Genomic DNA, 15,073 nt, shown 5'->3' with positions numbered 1-15,073 from the left:
TCAATGCTGAGATTCAGGTTTTCTATTTATAGAGAGAAAGGCTCAAAGGAGCCGTTACATACAAAGAGCACATGCTCAATTACAGCTGGCAAATCCTAACAGAATCAATGAATATTCCCTCAACAATGATACACTAATCATTACAAAATAACAACCTTTATACTCTCATGATTTTCCTATAGCAGCCGATTGACACATGGCAGATTGAATGGACCACAAGATATTGCAGAGCAATTGCTGCAGTATCCTTCATTTCTTCACAGTAATGAAATACAATGGAATGGAAATGAAACAATCTCAATTCCATTCTTTTGTTTGGTTGTATATTAAAGTGTTGAAATGTTATTCTAATAGAAATTATGGAATGACCATTGCATCATTTTGGTGGAATGACAATTTCATTTTGAAATAGAAGGAAAGACTATTCCAATAAAGAAAAAATTTAATAACTTTTTTATCATTTATTTTTTTATGTATTTTAAATTTTATTCCATTCCTAATCCTATTCTCATTCCCATTTCTATGTTTTTATTCCTCCCAACCAAACGCCACCTTAAAGTTTTCACGATTGTTTAATTTTAGAATATGTATTTCATTATTTTTGAAAAAATAACTTGAGAAAGCACCACCAAAAATAAAAGAGCTCTATGGAGCTAAGAGAATATATATTCATTATTATACACATAGCTTTGAAATGTATATGTAATTTGATTTTGTTTTTAAAATCATTATTTTTGACATATACTAATGTATCTTCTCAATTTCTATTTATATCAAACTTAAAATTGAACAAAATTTTTTTAAATTCAACCGTTCGAAAATATAATTTTACAGCCTAAAAATTTAGAAAGCACTATGCATATCTAAATTCCAAAAGAAAAAACTCTGATTAGCCATTCATTTTAATGCAAATAGTGTAATAGTGATTATAGTCCACTTGTAATCCATATTCATTTAAAAAAATCCATATTCATTTAAAAAAGGTGTAATAGTGAATGCACTATGAAAGTCTTGCAATATTTTCAAAATAAAACGAAACTGCAAAATTGTAATAATAATTCCATTATGATCACGATTACACCAAACCAACCATAACAAATCACACAAAATATACACCAACAATTTAATTAATTAAGAATGATTCATTTAATAGTTTAAAAAAATATACAAATGAAACGAAAATTAAAATCACACAAGTACAACCGTATTACATGCCAATTACATTAACATTCAAATGAATTTGTTAAGTCCATTTAATAAATAAACAAATAAATTTGTAAAGAGCATTGAGAGTTAATCTTGAACTAATAACATTCTCCATTTGTGGGCATTGACATTTTTGTCTATTAATCCTATACTATTTTCTTCATCATTTTATTGAAAAAGAAGTAGAGTACTCTAAAAAAGAAATTACAATATAAATTTCCATTATTCGATAAGATCGATCACCTAATTAAAAGTGGTGCTATTAGCTATAGAATTTTTTATCAAAATAAAAGAAAGGGGGTTTAAATTAAATAACCAAAAACCCCTCTTATCCATAATCAATTTGAGGTATAAAAAGAAAAGTATGAGAGCCACTACTCTACAATTGTGCAACATGGTTAGTGATCTCTTCAGGGCAAGATTGAGCTTGAAGAAGCTCTAAACGGGTGAAAGGATGAGCAAATTGTAATATGTAATCTTCATCTGTGGCCACACAATCATAATCAGTAATCAAAAGAAATCCAATTTCGCTTCTAAATCACTTTTTAAAGGTTTTTCAACATGTCCTGTTGTATGATTCTAGAGGTTAAAACAACTTACTTTCTTTAACTGTTCCATAGAGCCAGCACAGCACCTCGTCGGCAAATGCTAGGCACACTCCTCCCTGCAAACCAGTTTATCGGTACTCACTCGCCATTACAATATAATACAAGTGATGAACTTCAAAAACTTTTTTACTCTATTAACAGAAAAGTCACATTCTATAATATGAGAAAATATCAAGAATTATCTGCATTTGCCATCACATCTGCAAAAGGATGTGCTGATAATCCTGAATCTAAAATTGAAGAAAAGCAAATAAATTTGGCAGCCAGAAAATTACCTGCCAGTAGTTCTTCATTTTCACTCGCTGTGTTATGTCTTTGGTTCTAAGTCTCTCTGTGCGGACAAGTTTGCCTCTGTCGTCTCTGTACAGTAAGAAAGACATGTCAAATTAACAATTAAAATTAAGGAACAAATTCACCAAAACCCAGGCCACTTCAGTAAGGATATGCTTTTCAGTGTGGTAGAACATGGCCGGGTAAGCCATTACATTGGCCAATGCACTCATTTTATAGCCAACTTCAAAAATCAATATTAAGATTACATATATTTTCGCCATCTCCATTGTAAACTATTTAACTACGTAACTGTTTGTTCTTATCTTTTCCCTCAACTTTGTTACAGTCCATCATATTGTATTGCAAGTTGCAATTAGCTTTTTTATATATAAAAAAAAAGGTATTGCAATTAGCTTAGTAACAAACAAAAGAGAAATGAATGTAACATATACAATGCACTCTATACAAACTGTACAGAATTTAGCCTCTCCATCAAGAAATTGAAACATACCTAAATCCAATGACAATATAAGGGACTCCAGCTAAAAATGATTGAATCTGTTACCAAAAATACAAAATATTAAGTTATTGCATGGTGGAATGTCTGAAAAGTTGTCCACAAAGCGCAAGGATTCATAGCACCAAAAAAGAGAACATACCCAGACTTTCAAAAGTTTTTCTCTCTCATATCTTTCCTCAGTTTGATAATCCAACTGCAAAGAAAGTAAGTGAGCGATTGCGACATGGTCAAGAGATTGGAGACGTAAATGAGAGAGCAAAATGTGGAACGAATAAGTTAAACAAAATAGAAATGTATCACAACCTCACGATTTGTCTTTAGCTCCACATAAAACCTTCTTCCATCATCAGTTGAATCACAGCAATCCATTTCAGCACCCATCAAAATTCGATGAGCCCCTAACTTTGTTTTAATCACAGAACAATATTCGACATTGGCATCGACATGATGAATTCCTTCTCCATCGGTTCGTCTTGGATCTTCAGTGGCAAGGCTCTCAAAACAATATCCCCAATAACATCTGCAGCGAGAAGACAAAATTACAAAGTTCATCACTTATCTCTAACTAGATACCTGTAGAAATCTTAAAAGTTCCTAAAACGTTTGCTTAATAAAAGCTGCATCTTTAACATCTAGTACTTAGTGATTTTAAGATATAGCAATCAAAATTCCTTCAGCTATTACTTTTCTTTTCCTTTCAATCTTTTAACGGGAACATAACTGATTATAAGATACAATATTTAATGGGAACTAAATACTGAACTATTTAGTTTAAAGGTTTATTAAGTAACAAAAGCATAAGATATAGCAACCATTCTTGAGAAGATATTAATGTTTAGTACCTTCGACGTTCAAAATCACTTTGTGGCCTTTCTGGAAGTTTATGAACATCAAGATATACAACTCCATTCCTTTTGTGCACTCCCATTTCCCAAGGCTCATGCCGAATATAGGCAGTAGCCATTATCTACAGAAAAGGGAGAAGTTGATGCTCAGTACGAGCTGTTAACTATATCTGTAAAGATAAATGGACAGTCTAGTTTTAGGTTTGGCAGAGAGGAAAGAAAATAGGACGTAAAAACTTGAGAAGAAAGAAAAAAGTGTTGGATGGAAAGGAAATCATTTTTCTTTGTAGTTTATAGTTTATACTAGTTCTGTAAAATCGAATGAGAACATGTTTCCTTTCCTATGTTTTGGTGGTGGAAAGAATGCACTGATATTATAAGTTTACTATTTATCCTTATATTAGTAATTTTGAACTATTTATATGTTATTTATTACTACAGCTAGTTTTGTAAATTCAAAAAGTGAGAGTTTCTCCTTATCTTCTATCCATTTTCAAGTGAAGTAAATTTTGCTTGGATCCACCAAAAAAGTTCCACTCCCTTTTCCTTTCTTTTTCATTTTCTTCCTTACCAAACGATCTTTCCTTTTTTCTCCACTTCTCTCTCATTTTCCATTCTTCCCATTCTCCTCTACAAAACAGTGTTAAGGTTTTACAATAGTCACTCAAGGAATTGTTCTGAGTATCATCTTATTAGTGTCTCATTTTCAGAGATTTTTATAAAGAGAAAATCTGCTATATCTGCTTTATTTGTATTTATTTTTTACTCCTATAGTCACTAACTTGGCAAAACACGAACATGAAAAAATGGCTAACCATTTTAACAAATAACTCAAGTAATATCGCTAACCATAAACTAATCAAAGATCCATTATTGAACTAGATTTAGAGTTAAAAGTAAATTAAAAGAAAAAGAAATAAAACTTGCAGTTTAAGTTACATTAATAGCAGAACAGAGAAATTTTAGCAGTAATATATTCATGATTTATCCACAATATGCTAAAAAAATTACACTGACAAAGGAACCAGCAGTTACCTTATTAAGGTTGTTACGGTATGTCTGCAGACAAACAACACAGACAGAAATTTGAAGTCACTACTAAGCAATAAAATGTATTTAAGTACTAAAGGAAGGTAGAAATAAAAGTTTATTGGTTTCCCACCACAAAATGAATGTTTTGGAGTGGTATACTTTTGTCTCGTATGCAGCCAAGAAGGTCACCAAAGCCTTGAGATCCCAAATCTGTTAAAAAAACAGACCTGTGACTATCAATGCCTCATGGGTATAACTCCAAAGAAATGCATACATATTGATAAAGAGTAAGTATTCTTCTCAGTATTTTTTTTAACTGTTACACATGGGATTCGAACCCCAGCCCTCAACACACACATCTTGCCACTTGAGCTAGACTAAAGTGGTCAGCAATCTAATTGGTCATTGTAATACTCTCAGTCTTTTACCTTTTTTCTCAATAAAAGTATCAAAACCATCATTAAGATCAGCTCCAATGTCTTCGGAAATAAGCCGCTTGAAAAGCCTCTGAAATGAAGAAACCAACAACCATGGAGAAGGGATCAAATCGACACAGAATTTCAGGCCCACAGTAAATGTAAATTAAATAAATATTCTTTTTCTATCTGTTCCTCATTAAGAACCAAAGAAAGAATAAGCCTACCAAGCTGCGATCATCAAAGAAAACCTCTCCACCTTCAACGCGACTATAGTTGGCAAGTTCACATGGCTATTGGACAAAATTAGCATTATCAGCAAAGGATTCAGGTAAATAACGAGGGAACAATCCTAAGTTCACAAGGCAAATGTTGAATTTACAAAAATCGTGTCCAAACAGAAAATACAAATGTGGGTGACTATGGTGGTTTGACAACGCAACTTTCATAGAAAGAAGGTCCTGACCAAACCATGTAAATACAACATAGAACTACCCACACAGAATACTAATATACTTTGCATCAGTCATCGATGGCCATTGAATTATAGACAATAGAATGTAAACATCAGCTATAACATCGAATTGTTTAGGCAAAACTATATGGAGACTAAATGAGTAAATACTTAGTCATATATTTCTCCATAACTAGAAAAGCAAGTTATATCAAACTGTATTAACTAAACCAAAGAAAATAAAAAAATTGATCAAAGCAAAATAAAATACGGCAACATTTGCCTTACTTCTTGAAAAGTGATACATTTTCTTGATAGTGTTTCTTCACTTTTTGAAAGCTTCAGATCCGAAACAAAGCGTTCATCGTTACGACCATTGGAGAATTTGGGACCGTAACCAAAGTTCTGTCTATGAGGATAAGGCCCAGGTCGGGGCAGTATGCCAGCTCCTCTATCATTATGATGTCCAGCTTGCCATCGACCGCGACCGAAACCCCCTCTACCACCCTGGTGGTGGTGGTGGTTGTTGTTGCTGTTGTTGTTATTGTTTGTGTTTGTATTACGTATCAAAGGCGGCAGTACTGCAAGTATGCAGAAAATGCATTTGTCAATGTATTGCAAGTACCCAGAAACAAAATAAAATCAGCTCAAATGGGAATTTGCAAGCAATTTCAGAGCAGAATCCATCAATATACAAACATAACATTTCAATCACTAAGGTCATCTCAACAGGAATAGCCCAGTAGTTCATCTTCCTTAATTCAGTTAATAAGAATACATACATATATATATACATATATATACCTTCAATTCTATAAAACCCAAGCAAGCAAACCACAACTATCATCATATATTAACAGATACATTAGCTCAAAAAGTAAATCCGGCCAAAAACAGAAAGATGCTAAGTAAAACAAAACGTCAAATCCCACCAAGTAATTCATCGATACAGACATAAGATTTTTCAAAAGCACAAACTAAAACCTATTAAATAAAACCCAATATCGAAAAAAAATAAAAAAAATAATAATTAAACTTGCGCATCCGTACCAGGAATTGAGAAAGCACTAATAGCAGGGGTTTTGATATACTCTTCATTATCAGACCCAAACAGATCCTTATCTTCATCCCCAAAGTATGCCCTACTACTACGGTTATCAGCCTCTTCGCCATTCTCCTCTTCACCGTCACCTCCTCCGCCACTGCTGGCGCTTCCGCTAGCGGCGCTACTGCTCTCACCTCCGTCGGTAGCGTTAGAAGACGAAGAAGCCGCTGAAGATGAAGAGGAAGAGGAGGATGACGATGACGGTGAAGAAGGTGAAGAGGATCGGTTCCCCTGGTGTTGGGTATCTTTGTCAGGGTCTTCTTCTTCTTCTTCTACGTCTTCTCCGAAGATTTCTAACTCTTGTTCTGAGAAATCCATTAGAGGAGGAGTAATCTGTAATCCTCCCCTGAGTTTTGGTTCGAGTTCTTGGGTTTGTGATGATTAGTAGTGAATGAGGCTACAAAGTTTAACACAGAATATTTATGTTCCTTCCATTTCCGTGTGTTTCTCAAGCTTTTGAAACCAAGAGCAGCATATCTGAGAGTATCTTTATTCTTTAATCATCAGGCCCAACAGAGTTTCTTATTCGGCCCAACTCGCTTTTTTCTAATGGGCTTTATGTATGACCCAATGGTTATGGACTGGAGGGGAATGACGAATTTTCAAAATTGAGGAAATTATACTCTATACCTTTTTTATATTGTTCTCTTTTATTTTTACCCTCTTTTTTAAAGTCTATTATTTTTACCTTTTTTTTAAAACATTATACCAATTTTGCCCTTGTCACTTCAAGATACTCTCTATGTGACTCTCTTATGTCAGGATATTTTGGATACAATACATATAAAAAGAGGTATGTTTCAAATAAATATAAGATTAGAGGTAAATTTGATTAATTGATTAATAAAAGGGGTATTTTTCAACTTACCCCAATTTTCATTTGGGATTATTTCACATACACAAAAATAGCAAAAAAAATACAAAAATACGGTTGTACGGGATTTTAAATATTTTTTTACTATTTTTATGATTTTATTTACTGAAATACGGTCTTTTTTATGTTGTACTCTTATTAATTTGTTGCTATTTTTTGTTATTTGTATGTAATTTTTTATTGTTGTTTTGATATTGTTTAGATATTATTTTCCTGCTATTTTTATTTTTATGTAGTTTTCTTGTTGCTTTCGTATTGTTTCTATAGAAAACTGTAAAAATATATAAAAAAAATCTTTAAATGTAACAATATAAATTTTTGATAAAAAACCCTTTTCATTTTGCAAGAGTTAACAAGGCTGGCCCGTTGTCCCCAATCCAAAAAGGCCCATTATATATATAAAAAAAAAAGAAAATTGAATTACAAAAACAACACTACTGAAAGAGTTTAACATGTTATCTAAAAAAAAATGTTTGAAAATTCCTCTCTTTTCTTTATGTGGTGTTACACCATCTCTAATAGATTGGGTAAATTTTGTACTAAATTTGTTTCAAAAAATGAATAAATATTATGTTGGGCTCAAATTTTATAATTGTGTTTCAATACACTAAGAGTAAAATAAATTTTATTTTGATAGAAAAGTGTAAAAAAGTCAATAAAAATATTAAATTTTTATTTGAGGTATATAAAAACTATATTAAATATATAATTAAAAATATAATACATCAATGGCAAAAGGTAAATAAAAAAAAAAAAAATTATTATAGTGTAAAATTTAATTATAATATATTTTGTATTAAATTTAATTATGTTATATTAATGCGATTTTTAACATGTGGAGTTTGAGCCATACTTCAATTTGCATCTACATATGACCTCAAATCGCATAATAATACACAATGTGGTTACTTTACAACTAATGTCAAATGTTTTAGTAATATTCATGACACTACCAACAATATTTAAACATAAACAACATAATTTATTATTATTATTAGAGAATTACTAAAGAGTTCTATTGTGTCACATTCTTTAGTGTCATAACGTTATTAGTATAATTAAATAGCCAATTTCATATGACTTAAAAAAAATAAATTTTAAGAAATATCGCCAACCAATGATAATGATAAGAAGATACATATAAAAAGTATTGAACATTACTGGTACCCCATAACAATGCTCTTATTATTATTATTATTATTATTATTATTATTATTATTATTATTATTATAAAACATAAACAACATTAAATCCAAACAATACAACAAAAATTTAAAGTTTCAATAATACAATTAAACTTTTAATTTTCCAATACAACCTAATTTTGAAAACAGAGAAAAGCTTAAAGTCATTGTTAATTAATATTCCTACAAAAAATAATAAAGTTCAACAGCCCCATTAAAATACAGAGAGAGAAGTCAATCATCAAAACTCAAAGCTTTCTTTGTTTCTTTCCTTCTATTGATTCTTCCTTCATTGAAAGTAAGAATTACTAATTTCATTGGTTGATTTTCTCAAATTATATTCTTATTTATGATCCAATAAGTTATATAAGACCCAGTTTGTCAATAGATCTCTTCCCTTATAATTTGTGCATTTTTTTATTTTTGATAATACAATTAATTACAGAGTATTCAGTTATGGATGAAGGCAGCACCGCCAGAATTGGTCTAAGTGTCTACCCACTGCACCGTACTAAAACTCTTCATCTGGTTTGTACTTTATATTATACTAGGTGAATGTACGTGTCGAGCCACGTATTGCTAGTTTCATTTAAGATTTTGGTCTTTTTAAGATTTTGAATGTATTTTATTTTTAAAGATTACAAATTTTTTGTTTGAAAAAATTAAATATTTATATTTAAAATATTATTTAATAATGTATTAAAAATAATATTAGTGTAATTATAAAATTGTAAATAAATTTATTATTGGAGTAGTAGATTATTTTATTTAGTTCTTTTTTTAACATAGCATTGTGATGTAAGTTTATATCTATAAATATTCTGTAAAGTATTAATATTATATGAACATCTCTATTTATAAAGCTAAAAAATGGGTCAATGACAGAATTGGTATATCTGCAATCACACAAAGATAGAAGTGGTATTTCTGCTTCCTATGCTTATCCAGAGAAAACATTAGATAAAGTGAGTTTAACTTTAATATATAAAGATTTTTCTTTTTTAAAAAATAAATAAAAAAAATTATTAATATTCTCCCAAATAGGTTTGTTAGAGAGATATGTGGCTAAGATGATTTTTTTAATTTAAAAAAAGATTATTAATATTTAAAAGATTGTTTAATTTTTTGGTTTAATTATTGGGTTTATTTGTTAACGGTAGATCAAACCTAATCGTTAAATTTAACAGGATATTCTTTTAAAAATTTAAGTATATTCTGTTAAACCAAGAAATGCCGTTAGATAGGTACTTTTAATATATAAAGATATACCTAAATATATAAATAAATTTTAATTAGTAATTATTACTTACCAAATTATATGTGGTGTGGTGTTATGAAGGTGAGGCATGCTGAAGGGGTTCATAATGAGGCAATAAGAAGAAAAGATCCTAAGCAATATTTTGATGCACAACTTACCCCTCTTGGCAGGGCCGGCCCTAGGCATAGGCGGGCTAGGCCCGCGCCTAGGGCCCACACTTTCCGGAGGCGTTTGGTTGAGAGGAATGAAAATATAGGAATAGGAATGGGAATGGGAATGGGAATAGGAATGGAATGGAATAAAATTTAAAATGCATAAAAAAAAATTGATAAAAAAATAATTAAATTTTTTTTCTTGTTACATTGGAATGGTCATTCCTTCCTTTTTAAAATGGAATAGCCATTCCACCAAAATGGTGGAAAGAGCATTCCATTGGAATGCCATTCCAATACTTTAAAATGCAACCAGACAAAGGAATGGAATGAAAATTGTTTCCTTTCCATTCCATTCCATTTCATTACCTCCAACCAAACGCTACCTAAGTGTATTACAAGCAACAAATATTCATAGCTTAGTTGGTTGAGGTGGATGGCATAATGTCTAAGGTCATGGGTTCTAATCCCATAACACTCTTCTTTTGATTATTTTTTTTATATATTTTTGAAGGCTCCAAAATTTAATTCGTCTTGGGCCCATAAATTTTCAGGGCCGGCCCTGCCTCTTGGTTGGAAACAGGTATTTTATTTTAGGCTTTGTTTATAGTAAAATCTTTTAACTTTTAACTCATTTTTTATCTGTATTGTATTTCTTGATTATATTCCTTGCCACTAAGGCTTATATAATATAATCATAATTGTGTTTGTAATAAAGTTGGTTTATTATATACATGAAATGGAAAGGGAAATTTGATTTTCTATATTTATATCTATTTAATATTTTATTTTTAAACTAATACATATCACTATTGAAAATATATGACCACTTTATCTAAAACCCAAAAATACCCTTCTCAAATTTTTCATACTTTTTTTTAGTGCAAAAACATAAAAAAAATAAATAAAAAAAAATTAGTAGTCCGATGGGGTCCGATGGTGGTCCGATGGTCACCTGATGCTACTTTTGTATGTAAAAAACATAAAAAAAAAATTGGTAGCAGATTTGGTCCGATGTAGTCCGATGGGGGTGGCCCGATGGGTGGTCCGATAGTGTAAATGGGATGATGTAAATAGGGGTATTTTAGGGATATCATAAAAATTGTCATATCTTACAAATATTAGTTATTATTTGTTTAGAATTTTTTTTTTAACTAAATGTAAACATAAAAAATACGTGTTGTTATAGGTTGAAAATTTGCGAAACGATATTGAAAAGAGCGGACTTTCAAGAAAATTCAATTAGTGGTCACTTCTCCTTTGATGAGGTACTACTACTAATAATCTACTTGTTGTTTGGTATGTGAGATAATGTGAAAATCTTTTACATTTTTCATGTTTAGTACGAGATAGAAATAAGGTGGGTTTCAAATATTTTGAATTTTAATGCCATAAATTTAATGGATTAATATTTTTACATAACTTTTTATAACAATTTATCAACTTTCTACATTTAATTAAATAAAACAATATAATTCAATTAATAGTACTATGCATAACCAATTAAATACAGTTATAAGTTTTCAAACAATAACATTCTCTAATTTATTATTCTAATTAATTAAATTATATATATATATATTTTGAACACATCGTACTAAATACTTCATCAATCTAATTTTCTTATATATTTGTAGTACATTCTATTCAATTCAAAAACACAAAAGATATTCATGGCTTGGAGTAAAATTATCCAAGTAAAGATTAATTATTTACCATGTGAATATACCATGCATGTTTGTTTATGTAATAATAATTTGTAGGACTATGCAAACAGCAATGGGAGTGTTCGGATCAGGTGATTGGTCTACAATTGAAAATCAAAATAGGCCACCATTTATTGCTGTAGAGCTTTGCCGAGAACTTTTAGTAGGTCTTTAAAAAACCATTTCTATAAATATATATATATATAATATCCATGCTCATATTTTTAAAAATTAATTATACTAATATATATTACAATATGGGTTCTAAAGAAAATGAATGCAATGATGTTAATCCCTTTATTATTATGTGGACAGGGAGTTAAGTTACATGAGAAAAGAAGAAGTGTTAGTGAGTATCAATCTCTTTTTCCTACTATTGATTTTTCACTCGTAAGTAAGTCCTAATTGATTTTTCATTCCTCTCCAATATTTATTATTATGAGTAGACATCAATATAATAATTATAATAATTAGGGAGAAAATTCTTATGAAATATGTTTTTCTTTTCAATTTGAATGTTTATGTAATTACATAGACATTATTAACAAATTACAAACATGATTGCATAGACATTTTTGTTGTAATTTTCTCTAATAATTAAAACCATAACTTACTATTTAATCAACTTTTTTTAGGTAGAAAGTGATGAAGATATATTGTGGAAGCCTGATATTAGAGAGACTAAAGATGAAATATTAGTCAGAGGTCAACAATTTTTTAACTGGTAATTATTAATTTTTCTATCTTATTTTTTAAATACATCATCAAAATTTTATTATTATTATATTAGACCTTAAATTTTTTCATACTTTTTATTTATATTATTTAAATCTTATACTTTTTTTTTAAAAAAATATATTATTTATTTATTTATTTGTTTATTTAAATAAATGAGTATGAGAGTGAAAGATTGAAAAATAAAATAAATTTAGACAATGAATAATGTTTGGAAAATCTTTAATTTTATGGTTTTCAAAGCAAAAGTTTAGGAAAACATGCTTTTTTTTAATAAAAAAAAAAGTTATTTTATAGATTTTTTTGAAATAAATTAAAAAAATATAGAAAAATTGTACAAGGTAATGGTTACCCTTAAAAATATTAAAAGATACTTTTGGTATGATTAATTTAAAAAAGAAAAAAAAAATGTGTATATATTGTCATATATTACATTGTTCATGTATAAATAATTTATGGAATTTATATTACATTTAGGATATATACTATTTTGAATATTGTGTTTTGCAAAAGTTACCAATTAGACCATCTGTTTTGTTAAATGACAAACTGGATCATGTATTTTCTAAAACTGTACAAATAGGACCCTGAACTGATCTTTTGTCAAAATAAAACTTAATATAATAATCCGATATAGAGATGTTAGCACAAAACTGGTTATATTTTCTGTATCTATTCGTATTAGAAATTGTCTTAAAGTTGGTTATATTAAAAAAATTAAATTGTTAAAAATTAAACTCAGAGTCCTATTTTTACCATTTAAAAAAATATAGGGTCCATTTTGTCATTTAACAAAACAAAATGTCAAATTAATAACTTTTGCAAAACACAAGATCCAAAATAATATTTACCCTTACATTTATTAGCTTCCAAATTTTAACAATTTTCAAGCCAATAGATCAAGCAAATACACAACATTTACATGCTAATCACGAGTTTCCCTTTTTTTTTAACTTAGGAATTTAGCTTATTTTAGGGTTTAATTAATGAGAATTGCTAAAAACTATTATTGGTACTTAGTAATCTCTTTAATATCATACTGTTATTAGTGTAATTAAGTAACGAATCTCATATAACTTAAGAAAATAGAGCACTACTATGAGGCACCCATGGTGCCTAACACCACAATGAAATATTGTCCTATAATTAGTTAGTGATTTTCTATAATATGTATTGAAGTAAAACAAGTGTGACTAGATATGAGAATCGCTAAAAGACACTATTGGTGCCTAACACCCTCTTTGGTGTCATACCGCTATTGGTGTAATTATGTATCGGGTCTCATATAACTTAAGAAAATAGCTTTTAAGCAATATCGCTAACCAATCATGGAGCGTCATCTATGAAAGGTGATGGGAGTAGCAATGCTCACCCGATATTAAGTTATACCAACTGCGATATTACACCTAACAAAGATACTAGACACCATGTGTGCCCTTTAGCATTTGTCAATAAAATAATTTTTAGAAAATATATCAATAATTAATCGTAAGGTATCACCTAGAAGGTGTTAGACACTACTAATACTCAATAACAACGTTATAAATTAATACTTCATTTGACTCTTATAGTTATAATTTGATAACACAATTTTTTACAAAGATTCCACTAATTAATAGTGAGTCATTCAAAATTATGAATTGAAAATATATATACATCTATTTTGCAATAATGAGTTATTATACAAAAAATTAATATAAAATAAGATGATAGATTCTTGAATTGATTCAGGTTATGGAGTAGAAAGGAGGAGCATATTGCAATTGTTACCCACTTTATATTCTTGTTTGAGAATTTAAAGGCCTTTACTTCCAATCATCACTGCCATCCTTTAGTCACAACCGAAACATGTGCAAGGTATACTTCTTTAAATTACTCTTAATAACCTCTTAAAAAAACTTATTCTAATTAATGTAAAAACAATATACTTTTCAATATCCAAATCATAATTCTATAAACAATTACAACTCCAAATTAATTGTGAATATAACTTTATACATGAATATGTTGAATATTTGCCTAATGCTGCAAATTTTGTTTGAACTTTGAAGTGATATATTTTTTCAGCTTAATTAATGAGAAGTGATATATTTTTTTCAGCTTGATTAGATAATATGATATGTTTTCTCAAAATAAAAAAAAATATATATATGATATTTTTTAAATAACTTATACACTAGAATAGATTGGGAAAAGAAAAGTAGAATCATCACAGCAAAAAGTAAAAAGATTCTCCCTTAAAAAAATATACATGTATACTTAAATCAACTATTTGCTTTTTTCCCAAGGTCCAAATAAAAAAATATTTAATAAATATTAATATTTTTTTAATAATTTTTAAAAATATTATTTATTTTTATAAAAAAGATTAAAAAAATTTATTTTTTCTAAAGTCCAAATTAACTTAGGTTGCTCTGCCTTTACAGTAACTATTTTGATGTGAATTTCTGGCACAAAAGTACATTTTTTAACATATTGAGATTTCTAATTCATAATGAAATGAAATACTGGTTGTAGGTTCAACAACTGTGAGCTTCGTTCATTAATTATTGTTGATAAGAGGTGAGATTATTGTCTCCAAATTCTTGAACTAATTAATTACTTATCATTTTAATTCCTTTTTTATAGAATCATGCCATGTTATAATTATTAATGTGTGACTTATTATGGTAATGATTTAAAATTATGGGAGTCACAAGAGAATG

General features: G+C 29.0%; 1 protein-coding gene and 1 pseudogene across 1 annotated transcript; one reads left to right on the top strand and one right to left on the bottom strand.

Moving 5' to 3' along the window:
- Positions 1-1,207: 1,207 nt before the first annotated feature.
- On the bottom strand, positions 1,208-6,924 carry LOC115715817 (NAD-capped RNA hydrolase DXO1). The gene is made up of 13 exons (XM_030644488.2): positions 6,405-6,924; positions 5,643-5,935; positions 5,128-5,193; positions 4,913-4,991; positions 4,615-4,694; positions 4,488-4,511; positions 3,450-3,574; positions 2,911-3,127; positions 2,747-2,800; positions 2,599-2,645; positions 2,090-2,174; positions 1,807-1,870; positions 1,208-1,689 (listed from the first exon to the last, which is right to left on the bottom strand). Exons 1-13 carry the CDS (start codon positions 6,775-6,777, stop codon positions 1,586-1,588), a joined length of 1,611 nt encoding a protein of 536 aa, XP_030500348.2. The 5' UTR covers positions 6,778-6,924; the 3' UTR covers positions 1,208-1,585.
- Positions 6,925-8,672: 1,748 nt separating this feature from the next.
- On the top strand, positions 8,673-14,250 carry LOC115718051 (phosphoglycerate mutase-like protein 1; annotated as a pseudogene).
- The last annotated feature ends 823 nt before the right edge of the window (positions 14,251-15,073 follow it).

Source organism: Cannabis sativa, chromosome 5 (genome assembly GCF_029168945.1).
Source record: "Cannabis sativa cultivar Pink pepper isolate KNU-18-1 chromosome 5, ASM2916894v1, whole genome shotgun sequence".
Taxonomy (NCBI): Eukaryota; Viridiplantae; Streptophyta; class Magnoliopsida; order Rosales; family Cannabaceae; genus Cannabis; species Cannabis sativa.
The sequence above is the reverse complement of the archived record's forward strand: the minus strand, read 5'-3'. Positions and strand labels throughout refer to the sequence as shown.

Excerpts from the sequence above, each read along its gene's own strand:
- LOC115715817 (XM_030644488.2), bottom strand. The coding sequence starts at position 6,777 with ATGGATTTCTCAGAACAAGAGTTAGAAATCTTCGGAGAAGACGTAGAA. Across the intron at positions 3,575-4,487 it reads ACCGTAACAACCTTAATAAG|ATAATGGCTACTGCCTATAT; the intron begins GTAACTGCTGGT and ends CCTTTTCTGTAG. Across the intron at positions 2,801-2,910 it reads AGCTAAAGACAAATCGTGAG|TTGGATTATCAAACTGAGGA; the intron begins GTTGTGATACAT and ends CTTTCTTTGCAG.